Here is a 25,025-nt window from a genome sequence, read left to right as displayed (position 1 = left end):
CCGTAGTGATCGATGTAGCGGTTCCGAATGACAGCAACATCAGGAAGAAGGAACACGAGAAGCTTGAGAAATACCAAGGGCTCAGAGAAGAGCTCGAGAAGATGTGGAGGGTGAAGGTAACGGTGGTCCCAGTGGTAATTGGAGCACTAGGTGCAGTGACTCCCAAGCTAGGCGAGTGGCTCCAGCAGAGCCCGGGAACAACATCGGAGATCTCTGTCCAGAAGAGCGCAGTCCTGGGAACAGCTAAGATACTGCGCAGGACCCTCAAGCTCCCAGGCCTCTGGTAGAGGACCGGAGCTTGAAGGATTAACCGCCCATATATATATATACATATATACATATGAGCAATAGGTCCACTTTAAGTGATTGTCATTATATACAGAAAGTTATCAAACACAGCAAACATTAGCTGATCACTACCGAGTCAAACAGATACAATCTATTTAATTTAATATATTCATACATGCGTAACAGTTACACTGTGGTTTATTTGTATAAAAGTAATAGTTGGAAAGGCTTCATCAATTAATCAAAAGAAACTTTCAGGGGAAAAATCACAATGGGATCACATATGACTGAAAAAAGGATGAGTTTCTGGATTTGCAAATGAAACAGAAAAGAGATAAAATGATATAAAAGTCACACAACAGCTATTGTTTTGTGACTAAGTAACCATGTTTTATCCACTACTGGTCAAAAAAAATCATGAAGCAACAAAAGCTTAAAAATCTACAGATACTTGATAGTAATTTTACAAATACTCATTAGCCCTTAAACAACGTAAAAAGGCACTGACATAGAGGAGGACTCCTCTATTCACTTACCGCAGCCTTAAAAGGAAAGGGAAAAGAAGAGAAATCTCAATTAAAAAAATAGTAGCGTTCCACTTAGATTCAAAGGTTCAGCTGTATCAGAGAGTGTATGTGTGTATGTGGTACTGTACTGCAAAAAACAATAAGATAAACACCATGCTTTTATGAAAACTGTGGACTGAGTCAAATTTAAGCTGAACTGAAAATTTTAATTATTATCATATATATTTACTTTTTATTTTGTAAACTTACCTGTCCAAAAAAGGCCACTCTGAAGTATGTGCCAAGCAGTCTCTTGCCAGAATGCATTACTTCCATCACTTTAGTATACGCACGGTGGAGTGTATCATACAGGTGTGCCAGTTTCTGTTTGACAAATTCAAAAACAAATTGCAATAACTGTCACGCAGATGTTTTTATTTACAAACTGTTGTTGTGAATTGGCATTATATAAACAGAACAGAACAATTCACACTTTGTCTATAACTTGTGCTCAGTGTGCAGCTCACCTCAAAGTCTCTGCGCTGTTCATAAATGGGAATGATGAGCCTATAGACATCAGCAATGAGCTCATAACGCTCTGCCTTCCAGAGGCCATCAGCACACTCCTCCAAAAGCTCCATCAGCACCTCCTGAACACAAACAATTATCTTATCTTTAGAAAAGACACTGAGAAGTGGGACTAATGTTACTGCCAAAAAATATTCCTGAAGCCAATGACTAATTTTAAAAGGACATTCTATAGGCTGACATTCAGAAAAGATCGAAACAAAGTCTGACCTCACTGAAGTGAACATCCTGCATCCCAACATCCTCCATCATGGCTGCTTCCTCGTCAATGTTCGGAGTGATGACACGGAAAGCTGAGCAGCCCTGCCTGAACATGCCTGGCATAAAAAAGGTACACAGAGAGGTCCAGTAGAACCATACACTGATCAAGCATAAAACTATCACCACTGACATGTCAACCCTGTCATAGAAATTATATTCCCGGTTGGCTATGGCCATGGATAATGTGCCCTGCCATGATGCAAAAATAGTTCAGGAATGGTTTGAGGTTGGCAAGATCTCAGTCCAAGCGGATCTTGTGGGATGTGCTGGACAAACAAGTCTGATCCATGGAGACCCCACAACTTACAGGATTTTAGAGATTTAACATGCTGTTATGTGCTAGACTGTCTCAGGGGCATCTTTGCACAGCCTGCGCCTGGGGTCTTGCCTGGTGTAATAGGCCGGGCCTCTATGAATCTTGTGCTCAGAGCTTGTTCCCGTGCTGCCATGATTTGTTGTCAACACTCTGTGTTGTCTTTCAGTCCAGCTTTTAGGATTTGGTAGGATTTGTTAGTATCAGCCAGTGGTACATGCCATGCAGGGGCCTGCCCTTCCCTGATGGTTCCTCTCTCCTTCCTGCTCTTCTTTGTTGGGCTTCTGCTGCCCGAGGTATTCACTAAGCACACTATCAGTTGCAGATAAATTCCTGATGTACTCGTGGACCTTTGTTTGTTCTTTCATCCTGGTTGTGACACTCACTAATTATCAGCCACGTTTCTTCCACTTTTGTGTGTGTAGTAAGAGAGAGAGAGACGTGAAGGGTGAAGGCAACAGTAGTCCCAGTGGTAACTAAAGCACTTCCCAGGAACAACATCTGAGTTCTCTGTCAAGAAGAGGGCAGCAAAAACACGGCACAGAACCATAAACTTGAAGGATAACGATGAAGGAATATGACTCACACTGTTTATTTTTTACAATTATTGATGGTTTTAGAGTTGGAGGAATTTGCAGTGTATACAATTTACAATTTCGATTGCAGACATCCCCAGCTCGGACATATAGCTTTTTATCACGTTCCATAAATCTTTCATCTGAAAACAACAAGAGAGTTGATAGGCTTTATTGAGTTTATCAATCAATCTCTCCAGGATAATGTTCCTCTACTGCTGTAATGTTTATCAGAGATTCATTTTATGGCTTCTGTAAATGAGGATCATAAAAACATGTTGGAGTTCAAATAGTTAACTGCCAGGAGACCTTACATTATATCCTCAACTTACCTTTCCTCCAGAGATACTCAGCCACCAGAGCGGCAACATGCACGTAACACATAGCTGCCTGCAGGTGAAAAGCACAGACACAGTCACGAGTCAGAGGCTAACACAACAATGCCTTACTGCAGAAAAAAAGTCAAGGTATTCAATGTGACGTAAAATACCTCTGAAAGATCCCCATTTTTGTTGTGGATGCGAGCCATACTGTCCAACCAGGTTTTACGGAGCTCAGGGGTGCTGGTGTAGGACTTGGCTAAGCTGTATTGGAGATCTACCAGCATTTCCGGGTCATTTTCGTGCTCTTTCATTTGCTCTGTGGCCATCAACACTGTCCTGATGCGTTTTGTTAGGTCCTTCACATCTGAAGGAAATGCCGTGTGCTGCCCAAGCACAACAACAAAGTGAATGTTCAGGATTACATAAAGCAAGAAGCGGGTACTGAAATGTGTTTGCCCCAAAACAGGAGAAAGGCTGAAATGTATCTATTTAGCCACCTAGTAATAGATAGTATTGCTACATGTATGATCTGACCAAGTGTTAATCAACCAGTTTGGGACAGAAATAACTAAAATTATTCAACAGTTCTCCTGGTAATTTATTTTGCCTACCAAACTCTCATTCCTCACCTTGATGGTCTTGTCACTGTTGGCATAGTTGTTGATGATGGAGAGAGACTGCTGGAAGCGCATACCCCCTATGCCGATGACGTCAGCAATCAGCTTACTGACAGCAATTACCACCTGGGTGAATATCAACAAGTAAAGAGAACCTTACATTTAAGACTTCCTGTATAATACAGAGATACATCATTAACATGGTTAGCAGATACATCATAGATATTGTATGTAGATAAGAGACTAGAAAAGATAACTAAACATATAAAATGTCAAATTTAGACAGACACAAATGAAACGCTTACCTGCAGATGTGTTCGTACAAAGGATTTACGACCTGTGTAGTCGAAATTGCTTTTCATAAGAAAGTAGAGAAGGTGGGCAGCATCGCTACGGATGGAGCTCAGCTTGGAGTTACAGCACTTGAGAATTTCGTAGCAGAGAGAGGCACACATGTCGGCCCGGCCATCAAAGAAGGTGCAAGGGAACTAGAGGACATGGAAATGCAGCTGTGGGGTCATTTCAAGTCGATTTGTGGATATCAAAAAATCACAACCACATGGGTTACAACCCAATTCAGTCCCACCATGTTAAGTCAATAAACATGGAGCCAGATATTTCACCTTGTAAATGAAAGTCCTGAGTGAGGTGAAGACCTGTTTGAGAGCAGCCTCAGACTGAGGTATCTGCAGAAAACACAAGTGCACCTGGAAAACCTTCTTCATCAGGGGATTGTGACCGAGATCTGAATTCAGCTGGGTCTGAAAACAGGGAAGGTGAGTTTATTGGCTGAGCAAGATAATAAAGGGTGTCATGTTGGCTGTCTCTGTTAATACCTTGAACCCCATGATGAAAGTGTTGAGTGTGTCCAGCACAGTGAGACAGACCTCTGTAGACACACTGGCCTCTAGAAGGCACTGGCTGCTCACATCTGCTTCCGTACAGGAGTACGCTGCACAGAAAGCACATAAGCTACGTCTCCGATAGGGATAATGTTTTATTAGAGCCATAAAAAAAAGTGCATACCGTTGATTGCTTTATTGATTTAAATCTAAGACCAATAACGATTTGCCATGTGCTTGTATGGCAGACCTGTTGTTGATTTTGTCACCATTACCAACTCCACGAAGGAGTCAGTAAAAGACAAATCCGTTGCCGCCAAGAGCTCGGGAAAGCATGGCTACATTAATTCAGATAAACACAATATTATTTAGGTCCAAAAAATAAATAAAAATAATAATATCCTACTTTAACTACAGCAACATCTGCTTCATGACCACATTTTAGCACAGTACAACTCACCCCAGCTACACAAAAAGTACTTTAAGTATACTCTTAAGCAGAGATGGGCATTACTGCGTTACAACGCAGTAATGCAGTAACGCGTTACGAGTAAAGTAAGGGATTACTATAGCAAAAACGGTAATTAGATTACCGTTACTTTACCGTAGGAACGCTGCGTTACTGCATTACTAAAACCGTGATTGTTTTTGCGAGAATGTCTCATGACCATGATGTATGCGAGTGCGACGTTCCTGACAACAGCTGTGTGCAGATCAACAATGGATAATATATCGAGTGCGGAGAGAGTATGAGCGTGCAGTGTTTAAAGCGTGGAAGTACTGACCTTACTTTAAGTTTGATTCCATAAAAAGTGACAAAAACATTAGTGTCCGTTGTGCGTGGGAAGAAAACGTCTTTTTACAGCGAAAAAAAACCCCTAAACTTCCGAGCAAGCACAGAGTGCACTATGATGTAATGGGAAATTCACAGAGAAACTCGCGGATTCTTCAACTGACCGCTGTGGCACACCTGCACCAGGGTAAACCTCCGCCTACCCTACTCCTGCTTCACAGGTGAAAATAGAGCAAAAGGACCGCTAGTCTTTGATTTTATTTATTTTCTGCTGTGTTTTACTTCCATCTATTTGAAAGAGTGAGTGTAAACACAAAAAATATATATATTTTATGTGCTGGAATGTGCAGAAAATTTTTGCTTGATGCATAAAGTTAAAAGACTAAAACAAGTTTTAAAAAGGGACTTTTCCATTTGATTAAATTTTGTATGATGGATTATGTAGAAAAAGTAGAATTGGGCTGAAAGATCTATCGCTTTATCACCTCTTCAGGTTGTAAATCGTGTTTTTAAAAAGTAACTAAGTAATTAATTACTTTTGAAAATAAGTAGAGTAACGGGATTACTTTTTTGGGGAAGTAATCAGTAATTAGTTACTGATTACTTTTTTCAAGTAACTTGACCAACACTGCTCTTAAGTATGTTGAAATTCAACCTGAAAGAAGGAAATAACATTTCATACATACTCTAAGTATATACAGTACATTCTTGCCCAAATGATTACAAATAAAACATCAAAGTGCGCTATTACAAATGACTAGATAAAAATAATACAAATGTGTATATTTTCAGTTGTGTCATTATTACTGAAATTAAATGACGTAAGAAGTTTTAGTTTAATAGTCTTGGTTGTAACCCAGTTAACTCTTAATAAATCAATTTTTTGAAGGTTAGGGGTGTTTTTCTACAAGAACAGTTGTAGTTCGTGTACTTAAAAAGTATAGCCTCATATGCATCATCATGCTATCTCAAAATCTGTTATGTGTGCTTTGCCTTCATACTGATTCTGTCTCGTTAATGATTTACTTTTATATGCTGGTAACCCTACATGTAGGTTTCACCTGAGTATTGGAACATCAAACACTTTGTTTCCGGCATTCCGGCATTATGCCATTCTTCAAATGTTTTTAGAGAATAAAAGCGTTACCTAATGATTCAACAAAATAAAACGACTTCCTCATCTTTTTTGAAGATGGAAAGTTCTTAGAGTTCTGTGTCGTTTGTTTTGGTGAATAATTATCACATCAGTGATCATTTCATTTGTTACCTGTAATACTTTAAATGTATGTGTAGTTTCTGCTCATGTTCAAAACATTTAAGACAGATGTGGGATGATTTTTAGGAATCGTGTACATCTGTACTTGGAAAAAATTCTGACTGAAAACACAAAAAGAACACAAAACATTGCCTTAAGATTAGTTATCAAATTAGCAAACAAGACCTCTAAACTCAAAAAACGTCGATCACAAATTCTTCCTTTTGGTTTTGCCAAATGGTGGGACAGAATTCCAAGACAGATGGAAAAAACCAGATCATTAGTGACATATCTTATCCAGCACCGATTGCAATTCATAGATTATTGTCTATAAAACAAAAAAAGAGAGACGTTGAGCTTGACCTTGACAGTTTAGGTGAAGAGCCATTAGGTGATCATCATGTGCAAGTTTTGCTAAACCAGTACTGTACAAAGTAAATTGTGGCCGGGCAACTAGATGGCTAAGTCGGATAAACTAACAAATATTACTACATTACCAAATTTAGACTAAATTATTGGGTATTTTTATTTATATGTTTATTTGTTTTTTGTTGACATGTGGAAAGCATCCATTTAATCATCCATTTCAGGTGGGCAGGCCTACTGTTGCTAAAGGTGTGAGCATTCTCCAGAGATCCCAGCTGCTGCAGACGGGCGTGGAGGATCCCAGCTCTGTTACGAGACACAGGGAGAGTCAGTGATTTCCTGTCAGGACCTACAGGCCCCGCCTCCTCATGGATCCTGTTGGAAAACGGAGAAGTACTATTAACTTCAAGCTTGAATGACTTACTTACAGCTAAGTCAGAATAAAGACACACAAAAGGGTATAATACTGTTATTTTAAAGCATCACTTACGGAGGGTGTTAATGGTTGTACAAAATAAACCATGGACACATGAAATAAATAAATGTCTAATATGTAATGTGGTTTTAAACTGACAGAGGCAAAAAGAATGTCATGCATTTTGTTAAGCAACCAGCGAATGTAAGATCGCAATCTTACCCAGGGAGGGGCCATAAAACAACTTGCCAGCAATGTTAAAGATCAAAGAACAAATCAAAATCCAACAGTTAAAAGAGTTACAGAAGATTCGCTAAAAGTCTCTGTTTAGATATGAATCACTAATTGCATGGAATGCCGGCAAAATTAGTTTAAGTTCAAGAATTCAGAAATCAGCAGACAGAACAATATTGACTCTACCTGGCGATGAATCTCTTCCCCATGTATCTGAACTGATAAAGGCAGACTCTGCAGGAAAAACACAGGTTTTATTATTCACAAGTTATTACTTCTAGTACCCATTTGACCCCTGCAGAGCTGGATCTGTATCGGAATCTTCAAACAACCCTTGGATTTGTTGCTGCAAACTCGAGATGTTACACCAAATGTCTTAAGAATATGATAAAGGCAGACAGAGTTTGGGTATGGTCTTATTCCCTCTTCAATCCAGGAAAGTTCTTTGTGGTCAAGCTAACTAGCAGATGGCAAAGTCCAGCAGGCTGGTGCAAACAAACATGATCAATTATGGCTCTAAACAAAAAAATCCCAAATGGCAACAAATGAAATTCTAAACTCAAGGCAGAACAGTAGTCCACAAACTGGCGCAAGCATCCCTTTGTCAATATCTTTTAGTGACGCTAGCGAAGTCAATGTTCATTAATTTGCGTACTATGACATCTAAGGCTTGCTAATACAATCTATCTTGTTTATGTTATCTAGAAAAAATATTATTTAGAAAATGTTCAGTCACTCTTACATGTATGTAATAATAAAAAGGTTCTTTCTCTACTTACTGTATCAGTGTGAAGAAGTCCATTAGCTCTGAGGAAGCAGCTTTACTCCAGTAAGTAAATAGGGCCTCTGAGTATGATGAAATTACATGAAATTAGATTATTAGACCATAGCACGTGTCAAAATCACATATGAATCGCATGGTTCCTACCCTCTGACATGTTCTTTAGGATATGCAGAAAACACATAAGCAGGTTTTTGATTTCATCCTGGTCCAGTTTATCAGAGCGCAGCACAGTGCTGCCCAGGGCTGATGCACACGGATTCTGATGCACAGAAACAAAGTAGAGAAAACTTTTGCTTATCAATCTTTGGAGTACTGAAAAAAATCAACCTTTTAAGAGATATAACCCATCACTCAAACAAACCAAACTTTAAAGATGAAAAATGTCAAATACTTTCTTTAAAAACCTGTCTACTACTGCAGACAGTAACAACAACTCCAGGTTTAAAAAGCATAGAAGAAAAGAAGTGAAAAAGCAACAAGGTCTGCCAATCTTACAAATCCCAAATTTGCAAGACTCTGTAATATGAAAAACACTCTGAAGGGGTCACACATGTCAAACAGAATACTTGTAAAGTTAAGTTTTCCTCATGATTTGCATCCACCCTCTGGGCTGGAGCTGCCTTGTTATAATCACTGTCATTGTCCTGCAGTAGGTCAAGCAGGGGAACAGTGAGGAGAGAGAAGTCCACGGTGACCCGCTTGGTTGCATGATTAAGATGAGGTGCGACTTGGTGTTCGGGTTCAAAAGAGAAAGGGAGCACATTGATAGAATGCCTCCTGGTAGATCTCTCCTTTTGGTGGAGTTGGGATGTGATGGAGCACTGGTGGGAGGAGGGTGTGGGTATGAAAATAATAGAAAATAAAGACACATCTCAAGAGACCTTGAAGCTTACAGATGCTGCTTTTGCTTTGTTACTATTATGACTCCAACAGAGTAATGTAGTCTGTGTCGTGAAACAAGGCTTTTATTTCCCCGTCTCTGGATATTTCTGGGAGGTGGGGCAATTTTTATATTATATGTCCAGGTTTAGGACATATAATATAAGGATAAGGATAAGCGGAAGTGAATGGATGGATGGATGGATGTCCAGGTTTAATCTAGTCTACCTGAGTAGTTCTCAAATAGTTATGTTTTTGTTAACCTTGAGAAATGTTTTCTATGTTGCAGACTATATCTTTTTCAAAGTTCAAATAAGGCCAGAATTTCCACTACCAGTAAATATTTTATTCTCCTTATTAATCAACCCTTATTATCAATCCCGATCCTAATCAGGTTAGTCTGACTTTTTAAGAGTGATGTTAACATTCCTCTATGCCACTGACTCATCTTTATTTCATCAAGAAGAAACAACAACAAATGTGCCTAAGGAACTGCCATGTCACAAGTGGTGACCTACCTTTTCCAGAGAGTTGGTCCTGTCACTGCTCTTGCCCAGCAGGCTGTTCCCAGAGTCGGTAGAGACCAGAGAGCCTCTGGAGTCTGCATGGTGAACTGAGCTGGCATTGGTAGTGGAACTTTGAGGAGAGGCTGCAAAGGGACCGTAAAAAAAAAAAGAAGTTTTTCACCAAAAGTAAAACCACAAAAACACATTTTTCATTTGTGATCATGGTGCAAGATCAGTAAACTATGATTAAAGATACAGTTTATTCATTTTAAATGATATTGGAAAATTATTTACAATTTTTATTTTATTTATTTGAAATTATTTAAATTCGACACATTTTTATTACTCAGTAATGTCCTTATAAGAAGGGAAACACCTGTTCCAGAGATGACCCCAAACACATCTTTGTGGAGAGCATTCTCTATGCAGCTGCCAGGTTTCTGAGGAGTCACCATAGAGGTCTGTACCGGAGAGTCCTCTCGTGGGTTCTGGGACAGAAACTAAAATTACTATTGTGAAGTGCTCTAGTTCTCACTTAAAAACAATAAAGAGAGAAACTGCAGAACTGAGGCATGCATTACAGATGCAAGCTACCATTCAGTTTACAACCACTAGGTGTCAGGCTTACATTTACATTACGATTGTCGAGAGGCAAGGACTCTTTGATGTCAAGCCTATAAACATTTTCCTGAAGCAGGCCAAACAGAGGGAGGTAGAGAGTGGCAAGTCTGGCCTGCTGGCTCTGCAACAACAAACCTTGAGTTAAATTATTTAAAGCTGTCAAATTGAAAAATTATTGTGTCACTGGTTAAACTACATCTAACATGTACTTTTATGGAAATGCAGCAGATGGCCAAAGAGAAGGATAATGGCCAAGAGCTGCAGAACTTACTTTGGAAGCATAGCGGTCATCAAACGTGTGTTTGATCATCAGTCCCTTGAGCACCTGGATGGCAATCTGACGAATCTCTCTGGACTCCTGAAGTGCACTACTCACCTCCCTGAGCAGCAGTCCCACCAGGAAGTGGTTTCGACAGAAGTCATCAGTCAGCAAGTAGTCCAGCTGGAGATCTGTAGCAGGCATTTATTAGCAGGACAAGGCAAGAGCAAAAAAAGATGCAATGTACAGATGAAGTCAGTGCAAATTGTGGGTTTTTTCTTACCCTGGAACCTCTGTATTCTCCCTTTCCAAAAAGGCATGGGCAGATTTAAAGGTACATAGTGCTCGTGGTTGCAGACCTCCCGCAGGAACTCAAACTTGAATTCATATAAGGTCTATAAGAACCATAAGAGAATGTACATTTTAGGGTTTTATATTAACTTCAACAACCTGTATCAAATCTTTAGAGACATTATGCCTGCTAACCTTGGGGTCTCCAGGAACAAAGCAGTTCAAGTAGTTGTTGATCTGCTTAAATACAAAGCCTCTGTTCATGAAGGTGAAGCAGCGCTGTGTGGAAAAGGGAACAAATATAATGAGCGAAGATTCATAAAAAAAAAAGTCCACTTAGTTTTCTGAAGTTGAATTAACTTATCATTTCAGTCTTTTATAAACAATAAGTAGTAAACAATAAGTAGTAAAAATGTTTTAATGTTTAACCTCAAAACAAAGAAAATTTGAGATATATTTCTACATAAATATAATATATAAACTAAAATAATCAGCTGGTGGCAACCTTAATGAAAATTGCCAGGCTGTGGTTGGCATTGCGAGCTGCATCGAGATTGTCCTTATATTTCTGGGTGATGTGTGGCATGAGCATATTGACCAGAGTCTCTACTGCATGGTAGTAGGATGCAGAAAAGCGCTGGTTCCTGGAGACCTGGACATAGGAAGAAAAAGATTTGGAGGAGTCACGTTTGTAAGAAAATGGCTTAAGGTTTTAACAACAGATCTACCTTAACCTTCCCGTGCTCTATCAGATAATGAGCCATGGATTTCACCAGACCTTCAAAGAAGTACCAGGAGTGCTGCAACCCAGAACACAGTGTCAGTGAAAGAAAGAAATACGATGAATGTACAAAATGTGAATTATTTTGAAAGTGAATGTTGCATGGAACTAGAAAATGACATCATAAATATGTCAACAAGAATTTATTCATTTATTTTCTCAAATTTCAGTAACAGATGTAAATTTTGTAGAACTCATAGCAACAGAATATAATGTTTGTAGATCTACTATCATGTATTACCTATTTATGTTGTTTAATTTAATTTTAATTTATTTTTTTACAGGTAAATTGAAAAAAATAATCATTTTGCAAAGATTTGTGGATTAGTTTAAAAATATTATTTTATTTTTCTTTATAAGTCTCCTTTAATTAGCTTCTGCTGATTGCCTTTTGACAGATGAATTACCTTTAGAAGCTTGTTGCTAGTCAGAAAGTCTGTTGATGGTTTGAGAATGGCTGTCATGGCTTTTGCCAGCTCCTCATGAACAGTTTTTACATTGGTGAAAGAATAGGGTTCTGGCTTCAACACAAACTGGGTGCAGAGAAGGGGGCGGGGAGTGTCAGACTCTGAAACAGTGAATATCATCATTGTGATAAAATTCATAAGACAATAAGCACCTTGACATACGATCTCAGGTAATGCTCAAGTCCCTCTTCATGGCACTGTGCTACCACATGAACCATCACCCTACAAAGATAATGAAATAAAAACAAAACACAGTTCAAAAGTGGCACTGAAAGGCAGACGTTCTATGTATTTGTGTGTGTGTGTGTGTGTGTGTGTGTGTGTGTGTGTGTGTGTGTGTGTGTGTGTGTGTGTGTGTGTGTGTGTGTGTGTGTGTGTGTGTGTGTGTGTCTTGCCTGGTCACATTTACAGCCACATCCTCATGTGTGGTTCTGGTCAGGACACAGAATAGCTGGTTGAGAATGGTGGGCAGAAAGTTTACCATCACGTGACCTTCCATTGCATGGAGACTCTTTAAGAGGGAAGTAAGAAGAAAAAAGTCAATAACTGTGGACTCTTCCTGTCATGATCCCTTAAATGCTAGATGAAAAGATTGTTCAACAGTGTGTGTTCCATTTTCCTCAGGGTATTAGAAGTAAATGGAGCTCTGAATACCTTCAGGTATTTAACAAGCTCTCCCTCCGAAGCTTGTTCTGACATCTCCATGCTTTCGCAGTGGTGAAAGAAGTTATGCAAGTGCTGATCCTAATAGAAACATGTCATATCGATGTTTAGATTTTTTTTATTCTATAAAACCGTTGTGAGTAGGCAGCTAACATTAACTGCATGGATATATGTGCTATTTGTGTACACACCTGAGTGTTAACTGTGGATACAAGATGAGTTGAGACTTTGAAAAGGGGTTTTCCTCCATCCACCCATTTGATCTCCAACCCAGAGTGCTGCAACAAGTACACAACTATTAACTGCACTAGATATTAAGTATAAACTGCAGTACAACAAATAAACACAGTGATGTTCTTTTTGCATATACTGATTTATAATATAATAACGTTTATCACAGATTAATTGACAATAAGCCTTAATTATTATTGTTCCTCCATGGCAAGTACCCATGCTATCAATATACATATATCATATATCAATACATATATCAATCTACATCAATATCTATCTCAAGCAAGATGGATAGCTACTGTATAACCTCTGATTGCAGATGTTTGGGTTTCAACTTGCTAAATTCATCACTTTATTATTCTGAATAGAAGCCTGGGTTTCCCACATTGTCCTTTCACCATTTCCCAGCAGGTTAATTCCTGTCTACATATGCTGCTTGATTTACGGCCTTACCTTGCTAGAGGTAAATAACACTTAGTTGTCAAATAAGGATATGTTTAACAGATCTGTCTTGGTTGTCTTGGTTGATACTAAAATTAGCTTTAGGAAAATACAAACAAAATATATAAAATTAAACAAGACACCAGAAATGAAAGGATGATAGGATGCCACGCTGTTTGATGGAAATGAGACTTGTCAACCTACAGAGTGCTGAATCAAAGAATTATGAAAGAATTATGTGGCAGGCTAGTCCACTACCTATCTATAGTCTACACCATACTACCTACAAAAAAATAAAAGTTCATTTTTGTTGTTGTTGTCTTTTACCTTGTTCACACCATCCTGGGAGCTGAGGTACCCAGCAGGTAGATTGGCAGCCACAGGAAGTTGTTGTTCATTCGTGATAACTCTGCCATCCTTTAGTAGAGGCAGCCATACTTGGCCAACTGAGGGTTAAAAAAAAAACCAGCACCATTAACATAGCACCAGTACTGGAATAGAGGCAGCATAAGAATTAAGATTTGAATATTAAATCACTGTGTATCTGAATCAAACTGCTACACACACAAACAGCTTCGTATTCACTGAGGGTTGATGTGACTTAAACTGATGGCCCACCTGGAGTTTCCACCACGTCTTTCTTCTTGCTGTTGCTGTCACAGCTCACATGATAGAAGGTGAAGAGAAGGTGATGCTTCTCATGCAGTTGAGTAGGCAGCTCTATCTTTATCTAGAGAGAGCACAACAACATAGTTTGCTAATACCGAAGAAGCTTTGCAGTTGTAGAGTTCAAATTTGCTCAAGCAACATGAGAGGCAATGAGAAGTATTTTGTTATTTCAAAAACAAAAAGGTTTGAAAAAAAATTTGCTTAATCGTGCAACATATCTGACTCTCTGCTGGTAGTTTGTAGCTATTTTTAATCCATCCATTTACTCTCTTCCACTTATCCATATCAGGGTCGTGGGAGGGACTGAACTCTATCCCAGCTACCACAGGGTAGGTCACCAGTTTGTCACAGGACAACAAATACAGACAGACAATCATTCACACTCACATCCACACCTATGGGCAACAGTATCACCAATTCACCAAACCCTACTAATTGCATGTCTTTGGACTGTAGAAGGAAGCCGGAGTACCCAGGAACCAAATTCCACTCTGATGGTGGAGGCAAACTCAGGACCCTCTTGATATGACATGCAGCCCTATTAAGCCATTGTATCTATTAAACTCTGATTGTGAATAACATGAGCAGAGAAATACCTCGTCATAAAACTCAGGGTTCTGCTGATGGTGGAGGACTGCTGCATATGCCTGCTTAGTAAATAGAGGCCCTCCAGGACAGCCATAGATGCACTGCAGTAGATTCAAAAAGTAGGAGCAAGAAATCATGTGAGGACAGGCGGATATCTTGTCATGCTCATCGTGTGGTTTAATATGTTGTGGTCGTTGGTTTATCAGCTAGTTTGAGCTGTCAAGATGAACAATCCAAAGTCAAGATTGCAAAGCCCTAAGATTAATTCTAAGTCAAGGCAAAGAAACCCAAGTCAAAACAAACTAGTCTGTAGTCAATACAAAGCAGATTTAAGTTAAGACCTAACATTCAACACCAAGTCAAAGAATAAAGGCTTCAAAGCCATACTATTATTAATTATTATGATTAAGATGATGATAATGATGATTATTACATAAGTGTTGCAAGAGAACATTTTGAGATCTGCTTAGTAATTGTTTAAATAGCCAAATGTGATAATATCTGTGCAAGGCTTGTGCATTGTAATTAGCTAATATCTATTTTAGGAAAAGTACCCTCTCTTGGAGAGGACATCAATTAGTCTAAAGTGCACCCGTGAACCCTTGAGTGTTGATGTCTTTTGTCTTCTTGTTTAGAGCTTGCCGGGTGTCTAAATAAAGTGACCTAAGTATATGCCTCTATTACATCTCGTAGTTTTATGTTCTGCCTTGGAAGTATGCTATATAGCATATAAATGCACCTTCAGCGGCTGGGCTTCATCCTCATCAGAATCCTTAAATTCAATGCAAACAGCAATATTTCTTGCCTGAAGAGGGAAGAAACAGATAGAACATAAGAGAAAAGTAAGACACATTTCCACGATATCCCAGGTCACATAGAAGCAATTTACCAGCAAATACTTTTCCTACTTTGCCTCTCTGAGTCTATTTCAGACTGTGAAATAGACTTACCCGCTTGTTACAATAAAAGGAGGGAGAAATCTGTAAAGATCTGAGAGCTCACAATAAATTGAAAGAGAGTAAGAAGGCGCAAGGGAAATAAGATCGGTCGGTTTCCTGTTTGGAGCTGACTTAGTGAAAGTAAATGTAACAATCTTGTATTGATGCACTAATCAGAAGCAGCTGCTGTGCATTATGATAACTATCCAGCTCTGCAGCTTGACTGGAAGAGCTTGAAAGAGATCCCAGTTAGTTTCATAGGCTAAACAGAATATCTGCCAAACAAAACCATTTATTTCCTAAAATGATTTGTCTTAGAAGTTTCTCTTTAAAAGATGAAGCAGTGTTTGTGAGGGTCATGCATCGACCAACAGCTCAAAATCAAAGGTATCTTGTATTATTAGTTATTTTGATGCAGCCTTGTTGTGAGTACCTTAGCAAAGCATTTCTGCCCATCGTACTTGAGGTGTTTTGGATAGACATAAAGGTGGTTTTTATAGATGGTGAATGGTTGGGAACACTTAGCAATACAGGGCACAAACTCCTCCACTTCCAGAAGAGCACTGCTTTGCCCGTTTCCTTCAAAGTTCCCCACAGGGATGTAGGAGGCAGTGACACAATCTACAGGAAGGAATGATAGTCAGAATCCTTGTGGATACAATTTGATAACTGTAAATAGATACTCAGAAGTTATGTTATAAATTTGAAGATTTTACTGGTTAGATCTGGGGGCACACTGTCAACTGTTACATCCAAGTTCCCTAAGAGCACAGGGAGCTTAGCCATTTTCTCTGGTCTGTTGGGAACAAAGAAACAAATAATTTTTTGCAAAACTGTATCAAAACATGTTACAGAGAAACAAGTGACTAGATAAGAGAAAGAACGTACTTTCTGAAGTCGGTAAGCAGTTTGAACATGTCCTCATCTGACAGCTTGCTGCTGTCCTGTCTGTAAAGAGCTGAGAATCGTGCACTTTTGTCTAAAGTGCCTGATGCATCTTTAAACACAGGCCTGGGGAGATAGACACACCCAAAAAATAAAAATAAGTGAAATTACTGATGAGCACATCTAAGTTCCACAATACTGGTTTAATAACGTGTGTTCCTATAGAAAGTCTTTCCTTTAGTCACACTTTTCACCTGGTTTGGTTGCTGTATTTCAACTATAACTCCCTATTTTCCTCAACTACAACAACATTAGAAACAGGAACAGCGTTATACTAGCAAGTCAAGCCAAAGTTAACAAAATCCACAAATCCTCAAAGCAAAAACAAAACAACCCTCCACCTACCATTAATATTGTACATAAAATATGTATAAACTCATAGCTGGATTACATTTTTTAAAGAAACCAGACTACTTATCGTCTCCTATTTCCAACCCATGAAGGCATAACACGAGAGGTGAGCAGTTGTTTGTTATAAGCCCTCTCTCATCACACATTTAGATCAGCACCAGGGACTGTCTTTGATGGTATTATATACACCAGCATCTCACTGAGTGACGGCTTCTGCAACCTGAGATCAAGACTATCATCTAACACTGAATTGAATAGGTAAATTGATGGTTTAAGTATAAGGTGGCTTTATACCTTGCAGCCCAGCCAAATGGCATCCTGTACTGGCCCAGTCGGCCGCAAGCTGTCTTGGCATTCTTTAGCACCTTTTGAGCCATCTACACAAGAAAACAGGGGATTTATTTTGGCAATTACCAGCATAAGACAAGAAAAATACACTTCATATCCTCATCTTCATATAAATGTACCTTAGCAGAGTCAGAGCTCTTCATGTAGGGTTCAGTGCAATGGGCGATCCCTCCCTGTAGGACCTTCTCAATCCTGGCCACTAGGAAGATTTCTGGATGGGGGCAGGTGACTGAGAATATACCCTGTTTGGGATACCGGACAGCCCCCTCTGGGAGCCCACTAGCTAACCTGTGTTCCAAAACACTATCATTACTGCTGCCACTGATTTGCTGGTTGGATCCACTACCATGACTGGATGTCATCTGTCGAACCAAAGGGTGGTTGAGATCCACATGGAAGTTGGCCGAGATCTTTCTGTTGTTCTGGACGTCAAAGAGGGACAGGATCACATAGAACGGCTCCACCTTTGACGATAGAGGACAGGAGGGAAAATGTTTTGAGACAGAGATGCAGTGTAAGAAAAAAGTAAAAAGAAAGCTGCAATTTAACCCTGGAGAACCCATGGGGTCAAATTTGAACCCATGGTTTCCCTAGTAAACCAATGGGGTCGGATCTGACCCCATGGGTTCTCCAGGGTTAAGGGATAGTCATTCTCCTAATGCACTTCTGATTTTCCATTAAGACTAAATGTACCATTGAGGTAATTTATCTTCCCTTTCACTCTTTCCACCAAGCTTTTCCATTACACAACACCATTTGTGTGTGTGTGCATGCATTCAGAGCAGCTCAAGAGCTAATGGCTGTATTGTCCCAGCTGAGCGTTGAGTGTTAGAGTCAGAGACAGAGACCTTGGAGTGACGACAGGAAACCAGCCTCAGACTGGTGCTAATGCATGGTAGGAGGCCAAAGCTGGTTTCCATGGTAGAGAACACTGCGGGGTTTTGATGGGGGCCAGCCAAGTGGGTCATCTGAATTGTCTGTGATCTTCTTAAGTGATTTAAACCTCACCATCATTTGCCAAAGGATATTTGTCTGTTAAGCTGAAAGTTTGTGTGCAAATACAGACACATCCAGCAGCTGCATTTGACTGCTGGGTTTTCACTGATACATACATTAGTTGTTGGCCTTTCATCATTCTCAGCAACACAGCCCTGCAGGTTAAACAACAGGTCATGACAGCTGACCAGGACTCTTTTCCCAAACTTCTCTTCAAACTGTTGCACATTAGGCTCAATGGCAGAAAAGTCTAGTTTCTGTGGAAATAAGAGTTGCTGTCAGAAGGCTTAAATTATCTGCTGCCACAACAAAAATATCAGTCACAGCGATGCTACTGAGAAATCAGACAATACCTGAGTGTCAGGGTCCAGAGTGAACAGCTTGAGGCGAGCTTCACTTCTCATCTTAGATTCAATATCTCTGGCAGTCTGTGAAAAACAAAGCAAAATAAGAATGCATTTCCAATTATAAAGTAGTAACAAACAAATTATGTTGTCCATTTTAGACATCTGGAGATCTTGAAGATGTGGCATCAGTTGAGTATTCTCTTGATACTGTATGTCTTTTCTCTTTTGCTTCACTCCCAAGCTTGCCTTGGGTCCAGTTTTGGATCTTCCTTCTTACTATTACCAAGTGCTTTCTCATAGAGGGTTGTTGTGGTTTTCTCACCAATATTGCAGACTCTTAGTGAAATATCACTAAATGCACAGTGTAGCAATGTTCTGCATCTACTTCCCCATTATATCGTCTTTTGAAACCCCAACCGGTCGCAGCAGATGGCCGCCCCTCCCTGAGCCTGGTTCTGCCGGAGGTTTCTTCCTGTTAAAAGGGAGTTTTTCCTTCCCACTGTTGCCAAAGTGCTTGCTCATAGGGGGTCATATGATTGTTGGGTTTTTCTCTGTATCTATGAAGCGCCTTGAGGCGACTTATGTTGTGATTTGGCGCTATATAAATAAAATTGAATTGAATTGAATTGAAAACTATCATCGTAACGAATATCATACCTAATTCCTTAGTGATTATTAAAGTATTCCGATTCTGATCATTTATCCTTCCAAAAGATTTTTAATTTAACTGACATTGGCTAAATACATTTTATACAGCATATACAGTACCTAACAACACAGTGCTTTTAAATTAGGGGCAATGCAAAAACCTGTAAAGGCAATGCTAAGACATTACTTAATGTAAAACTGCTTTGCCTTCTGTGTTAGCAAACCATTAGGATTTATTTGAAGTTGTGTTTCAGGGTATCGGAGAAGAGCTCTATCTCCATCTGAATCGGGAATCACAATGAGGTCTGGGTAGCTCCCACTATGTTGTTGTTCACATAAAACTAAGGCAAAGAAATCCCCACAGATCTCAGAATTCTGAGATTAAAGTCAGCCCAGAAACACCAAGTGGCTACAACCAACAGCGAAGATCAAAAAGCAGTAAACACCTGCGTACCGATCCCCAAACATTCAGGAAGATCTCCATCAATGCCCAGGGCCCCCACCGTGACTCAACAAAAGGGCAGGCAGCACCGGCACCCATAAAGAGGAGCTCATAGCATATGCTATAGTGTCACAAGTGCTAGAGTCTCAAGTGTGATCCCAGACTACTAAATCCCATTTTTAGAGATCTAGCACATTATATTGGATGTTTCCTTGGTAAGCACAAAGAGGAAAATGTGGAGGCCTGGATCCTTGAAACAGCTGGCCTAATGGTCAGGCCATAGTTACAATACAGACAGGCTCCAAGTGATCTCTCAAACATCAAAAATTCAGTATACATCCACAGTATGAGGACTGGTACTGTACATGCCAACCATTAATATTATTTCTGATGGACTAACAAGATACCTGAAAGGTTTCTTGAAAATCTCCAGTGGAAAGTTCTGTTTTTCCATGTTCCTCATCTGCTGGAGAGATCAACATAAGGTCTGTTAGCTGTGGCTGCTGCATAAAACATAGTAATGCATTGGTCTCTTGTATTCAGAAGGATAACTGAAAGGAAGTAAAAACATGGGTTATAAAGTTAAAGAAGTACATTTCAGCAAATCGAAGAATCCCACAGGTGCAGCAAGCTTCAAAAAATATAATCAGATGAAAACAAATGCAATTACAAACACAAGGCAGGCAGACAATAAAACATATAAATAATTCAGACAAAGTGTTAAAAAATACATACCATCATTCAGATCGCCATTTTTTTTCTCCTGCATGGCCTGTTCAAAGCTGCTGTGGAGAATCTTGTTGAGGGTAGTGATCCACTCCTCCATCTCTGCTTCACTGTCTGCAGCCAGCAGAAATGTGCTCTTATCCTGCATCTTCAACTCAAAGGCAAATCGACGCACTTTACTGTTCTAAAAGAGAAGAAACACAAACACAGCTTCTGTAAAAGTGGTTTTAATCTTTTTGTTTCCAGTGGACAGCTAACAGAATGCTAACTTTCCTTTTGCTGCATTCAGTTTAACCACCATCACTACCACCACCACAGCTCACCATTACCTGAACAACTCCCATGCATGAGTCAAGGAAGATGGTTCCTTTGGGATCTTTGGAGGTGTTCTCATCCTTGTAGAAGTTGAGGTTGTAAGACCCATCCCCCAGCTGAGCCAGATGGAAGTACCTCCTCTTGAAGGACTATGATGACAATAAAGAATGTTAACATTCCTAATGGACTAATTTTCTCTAAAAAATACTAAAGAACGGAGAGAGAGCATGGGAAAGCTTGTGGGTAAACTGAAAAAGTAAGCAAAGTTTTGAGCTATCACACACAAAGACTAATCTGAGTTCCATATGTTCACAGGGGAAAAAAGGATGCAGGGAAAAGTAGTTCGGTAGGGTTACTGAACCGTCATTATGCACTGAGTATTTTTTTCTTCAGTCGCTTTTCTCACGCACTGCGTGACTATACACCTCTCTGTATTGGATCATCACTTATTATTCATCTCTGGCTCTACAATATGTCTTTGTCCTGTCTTGCCCCCCCGGACCCCAACTGGTCGCTGCAGATAGCTGTCCCTTGCTGAGCCTGCTGGACGTTTCTTCCTGTTAAAAGGGAGTTTTTGCTTCCCACTGTCGCCAAAGCGCTTGCTCAGAGGGGCTCATATGATTGTTGGGGTTTTCTCTGTTATATTTGTATTTTATAGGGTCTTCCTTACAATTTAAAGTGCTTTGATATATATAAAATGTGATTTTTTTATATACAAAAACATCATGGCTGGATCTTAAGACAAAATGTTTTTTGATCTTCCACTTGACGTTTTTGTTCCTTAACCCTCAGAATCATTTAAGAAATTCCAAATGACCGTTTTACTGCGTCCCACCTCAACCTGGTTTTCAATAAATTGCATGCTCAAAAATGTTTTGTCTCACTTCCATTTCTTCTTGTTGCACATTGAAGCTCTACTATATCCAACCATTCAAAATATAAATTTTTGTCATTTTTCAAGTGGTCTTAAACTTCTAATCCGGACTGTATATATAAACAAAGAAAATGTAAATTTCTGTCATTTTCAGTCTGCTGTACTCACCCGCATTGTAACAGTGATTGCACCGTTGACGTTGCCTTTAAAAAGCCAGCCATGCTTAGACACTCCTCCTTTCTGAGATCTCAGAGAGGCTGTGTCCTGGAGGAGGAGATTAAGGGGAAAATAAAAAAATTGTCTGGTGTTGCTATCCTTGTGGGGATATCTCATTGACATAACCATCAAAAATGTATGCCTAACTCTAACCCTTACCCTAATCCTAACCATAACCCAATCGTAACCCTGACACTAAAACCACATTTTGTCATGGTCCTGAGTCTGATGACTCAGTGTTTTGTGTTTCCTTATATTATTCTATGTTCTTGTTTATTCTGGTTATGTCTTTTGTTAAGGTTTGCCATTTGCTAGGTTTCTGTTCTGTGCCTACCTGCTCCCACTTCTCTGTGTTCCCTCTGTCTATCCATGGTGTCACAGTGTCTGCTCGTGAATCTGTCTGTTAAGTTCTGTGTCTGTCAGTTTCCTGTTTTATTCTGAAGGTCTCTGTCTCATGTGAGTGTTCTCAGCTTTACATCTGTGTCTAGCCGTGACCAGGTGTGTTCCCCTCCTGTCTACTATCCCATGATAACTCCTGAGAGTATTTAAGCCCTGTGTGTTCTGCTGCCTGTTGCTGGTTTGTCTGTGTTGCTTTCCCGAGTCTCCAGGTGTCTTTGTTCTGGGTTCAGGTTAGTTTTCCCAGTTTAAGTGCTCTTAGGTTTTGTTTTGTGCCTGCTACATTCTGGTTTGTGTGTCCATCCTTATTAATAAAGCTCACTCGCATCTGAAGCTGCCTGCATCTTGGGTCCTCTATTAAAACTCACACGGCTTGCCCTGCTAGCCGTGACAGCACAAACCAGCCAACATGGACCCAGCGGCATTCAACCAGAAGACCTTTGCCGTGACATTATTTACTCCGTGGAGAAACTCTTTCAACTGTGGCTCAATCATGAGGGAAAGGAGTTTCATCACGCTGTGGAAACAAGGCTACAGCGATTCATTTCCAGGATCCCCTGACTACTGGATGCGCTTCACCCGCTCGTACGGAATTTCATCATCAATACGCTACACCTTCACCCAGCCACAACTGCTTCGCTGCCCGGCCCACCGGAGGATGTTCTGCCCGGCTCAGCAGCAGCCGCTAGCTCAGTCTCCAGTGTCACCTGCTCAGCAGCTGTGCCTGCTGGTTCTGATCAGTCTCTGCACCTGTTGGTTCTGTGTTGGCCACCGCTGAGGGTCCGAGGCGCCCGTTCAGCAGTCTACCTCTGCAGGAGGGTCCAAGGCGCCCGTCGGGCAGTCCGTCTCCGCAGGAGGGTCCGAGGGGCCCGTTGGACAGTCTGTCTCCGCAGGAGGGTCCGAGGGGCCCGTTCGGCCGTCCGTCATCGCTAGAGGGCCCGAGGAGCCGCTTCAGCCGTCCGCCATCGCTGAAGGGTCAGAGGAATTGCTTCAGCACCTTGTGTCCGCTGACGGCTCTGCTGTGCGGTCAGCCCCCTGAACTGCTCGTCCTCCGGGTCGGCCTCCTGAACTGTTTATGAACTTCTCCCTGTGCTCCAGTGTTTTTGTGGATGTTTTGTTTTTGGACTGATGCCTTCAACCCCGTGGGGACCTGAATTTTAGTCCCCACAAGGGCTGTTGGTCCCCACCAGTATAGTAAGAACCTGTACACACATTAAGATAAACAGTGCTGTTGTGCGCCTATTAAGGTCCAAAGTTGAAATCGTTGTTAAAGTGTCATAATTATTGGGAAGAGATGTGCCTTTGAATGCTACAAACAGTGTGGATCTAGAGCAGTAAAGACATTTAGCTTGTAAAAGAGTACTGAAACTAAACAAATACAATGTTTAGTAATAAATTAAAAGCTAAGTGCGCTCTGTTACACTTCCTTGTATTTGAGTTTCTTTGAAGAGCGTTTGGTCAGTCCTAAAGGAAGAATGCAAAGTCACACTTATAAGCTCTGTATCTTACAGGAGCAGAAGTGGATCACAAAGAAACTATGGGAACAAGCAGCTGAAGACGAGTCTGGAATTAGTCATCTTACCTCATCTTTTTCCACATCTTCATCCACCTCAAACACATGAGCCACCAGTTTTTCAGGTCTCAATACCTTACTGAAAAGTTTGGGAAAAGATAATTCAGCCTTGGCTCACTTAATTCAATTTCATGTTAAACCATCTCACAAACATATGTAAGAACTCTTACATATGTTTGGGGCAAATTCTTGGACCGGCGCAAGACGGACGAAAGCGAAAGCATTTGCCAAGAATGTTTTCATTAATCAAGGGCAGGGATAGCTCAGTAGGTAGAGTGGTGGCCCCATGATCGGAAGGTCGGGGGTTCGACTCCACTGAACGGCTACCCTGAGGTACCCCTGAGCAAGGTGCCGTCCCTACACACTGCTCCCTGGGCGCTGCACTGGTGGCTGCCCACTGCTTCACTGGGTGAATGGGTTAAATGCAGAGGAACTATTTCCCTATGGGGACTAACACGCACACTTTACACTTTACTTTACTTTACAACTCTGAGACTATTAAGTTTGAAGTTAAACACTCAATGAATGTTTAACTCTTTAGTTTAGTTTTAATGAACTATACTAACCTTTATCCCCACAGCACATTGATAACCTCACTACCACTTCAGCCACATCTTGTAAGGTAATTCTTCTAGCAAGATGTTGATGAAATCGGCAGCTGTTTCTCTACTCTAGCTCAAACACCAGTGGCTCTGGGGAACTAGAACTATAAACAGTGCCAAAACCAGCTTGCTGTTACTCTGCAATGTCTTAACCATGACATACATCTGTAATACTCATTTCTTTTGTGAAGTAAAGGCTCATCCAAGGGCACATATGCATTGTGGTATTTTCTTTTTGTTATGATGCCATTGGGCAACAGCTATCCAAGAATAGTTCTACTTTTCCTTGGTAGGAAAACATCGAAAGTGTTCTATTTTTACTGTGGAGCTTAGAACCACCAAAAGAGAATCCAGCGTTTGATTGAAATAGCCATTCCCAAATCTCATAGGGCCACCCAATCTTAAATCTTCACTCTAACCAAAATACAAGAAAGAAATGTATATCCTAAATATTTTATTCAACCTCGACCGGTTGCAGGTATTTCCCATTTTATTTAAATATAAATAAATGATTTTTTTTTTTTTATAAATATGTAACTTCAATTTCAAACTGAAATTCTGTTATTACAGAATAATGTAATGTGCCACCAGGAGGCACCAGTTCACACTTTGGGACTTGTACACAAAGGGCAGTGCCACTGAACACAGTGAGATTTACAATATGTTGTGGAGGCTTTTAGAACCATAGGGCAAGCAGTACAGTAAGAATATGCAAATCAAATCAAATCAAATCACTTTTATTGTCACAT

The 25,025-nt window shown here is 40.2% G+C and overlaps 1 protein-coding gene across 18 annotated transcripts in view; it reads right to left on the bottom strand.

Annotated features, from left to right (window-relative positions):
• Positions 1-25,025, bottom strand: part of LOC113015756 (dedicator of cytokinesis protein 9-like) — a 64,193-nt gene that overhangs the window by 7,882 nt on the left and 31,286 nt on the right. For 4 of the 18 annotated variants that reach the window (XM_080297840.1, XM_026157977.2, XM_080297845.1 and 1 more), the window contains exons 5-47: positions 23,684-23,753; positions 21,658-21,753; positions 20,630-20,764; positions 20,310-20,484; positions 19,982-20,040; positions 18,491-18,565; positions 18,254-18,394; positions 17,261-17,605; positions 17,088-17,170; positions 16,386-16,508; positions 16,214-16,293; positions 15,931-16,118; positions 15,299-15,364; positions 14,568-14,660; positions 13,921-14,032; positions 13,630-13,748; positions 12,819-12,905; positions 12,619-12,708; positions 12,360-12,475; positions 12,117-12,186; positions 11,905-12,030; positions 11,445-11,516; positions 11,222-11,368; positions 10,912-10,995; positions 10,709-10,820; positions 10,438-10,616; positions 10,174-10,287; positions 9,922-10,033; positions 9,558-9,688; positions 8,305-8,419; positions 8,156-8,222; positions 7,563-7,610; positions 6,966-7,102; positions 4,308-4,423; positions 4,095-4,232; positions 3,777-3,959; positions 3,484-3,597; positions 3,022-3,237; positions 2,864-2,921; positions 2,543-2,674; positions 1,593-1,699; positions 1,322-1,444; positions 1,065-1,178 (exon numbers count right to left, since the gene is read on the bottom strand). In XM_080297840.1, coding sequence (XP_080153966.1) covers positions 1,065-1,178; positions 1,322-1,444; positions 1,593-1,699; positions 2,543-2,674; positions 2,864-2,921; positions 3,022-3,237; positions 3,484-3,597; positions 3,777-3,959; positions 4,095-4,232; positions 4,308-4,423; positions 6,966-7,102; positions 7,563-7,610; positions 8,156-8,222; positions 8,305-8,419; positions 9,558-9,688; positions 9,922-10,033; positions 10,174-10,287; positions 10,438-10,616; positions 10,709-10,820; positions 10,912-10,995; positions 11,222-11,368; positions 11,445-11,516; positions 11,905-12,030; positions 12,117-12,186; positions 12,360-12,475; positions 12,619-12,708; positions 12,819-12,905; positions 13,630-13,748; positions 13,921-14,032; positions 14,568-14,660; positions 15,299-15,364; positions 15,931-16,118; positions 16,214-16,293; positions 16,386-16,508; positions 17,088-17,170; positions 17,261-17,605; positions 18,254-18,394; positions 18,491-18,565; positions 19,982-20,040; positions 20,310-20,484; positions 20,630-20,764; positions 21,658-21,753; positions 23,684-23,753 — 5,068 coding nt within the window. Of the gene's footprint in view, positions 1-1,064; positions 1,179-1,321; positions 1,445-1,592; positions 1,700-2,342; positions 2,467-2,542; positions 2,675-2,863; positions 2,922-3,021; positions 3,238-3,483; positions 3,598-3,776; positions 3,960-4,094; positions 4,233-4,307; positions 4,424-6,965; positions 7,103-7,562; positions 7,611-8,155; positions 8,223-8,304; positions 8,420-9,557; positions 9,689-9,921; positions 10,034-10,173; positions 10,288-10,437; positions 10,617-10,708; positions 10,821-10,911; positions 10,996-11,221; positions 11,369-11,444; positions 11,517-11,904; positions 12,031-12,116; positions 12,187-12,359; positions 12,476-12,618; positions 12,709-12,818; positions 12,906-13,629; positions 13,749-13,920; positions 14,033-14,567; positions 14,661-15,298; positions 15,365-15,930; positions 16,119-16,213; positions 16,294-16,385; positions 16,509-17,087; positions 17,171-17,260; positions 17,606-18,253; positions 18,395-18,490; positions 18,566-19,981; positions 20,041-20,309; positions 20,485-20,629; positions 20,765-21,657; positions 21,754-23,683; positions 23,754-25,025 lie in introns of those variants that run through there. The other 14 variants (XM_026157996.2, XM_026157987.2, XM_026157995.2 and 11 more) reach the window with 9 other exon arrangements.

The sequence above is a fragment of the Astatotilapia calliptera genome, chromosome 23 (genome assembly GCF_964374335.1).
Source record: "Astatotilapia calliptera chromosome 23, fAstCal68.1, whole genome shotgun sequence".
Taxonomy (NCBI): Eukaryota; Metazoa; Chordata; class Actinopteri; order Cichliformes; family Cichlidae; genus Astatotilapia; species Astatotilapia calliptera.
Note: the sequence above shows the minus strand (reverse complement) of the source record. Positions and strands in the feature narration are given on the sequence as shown.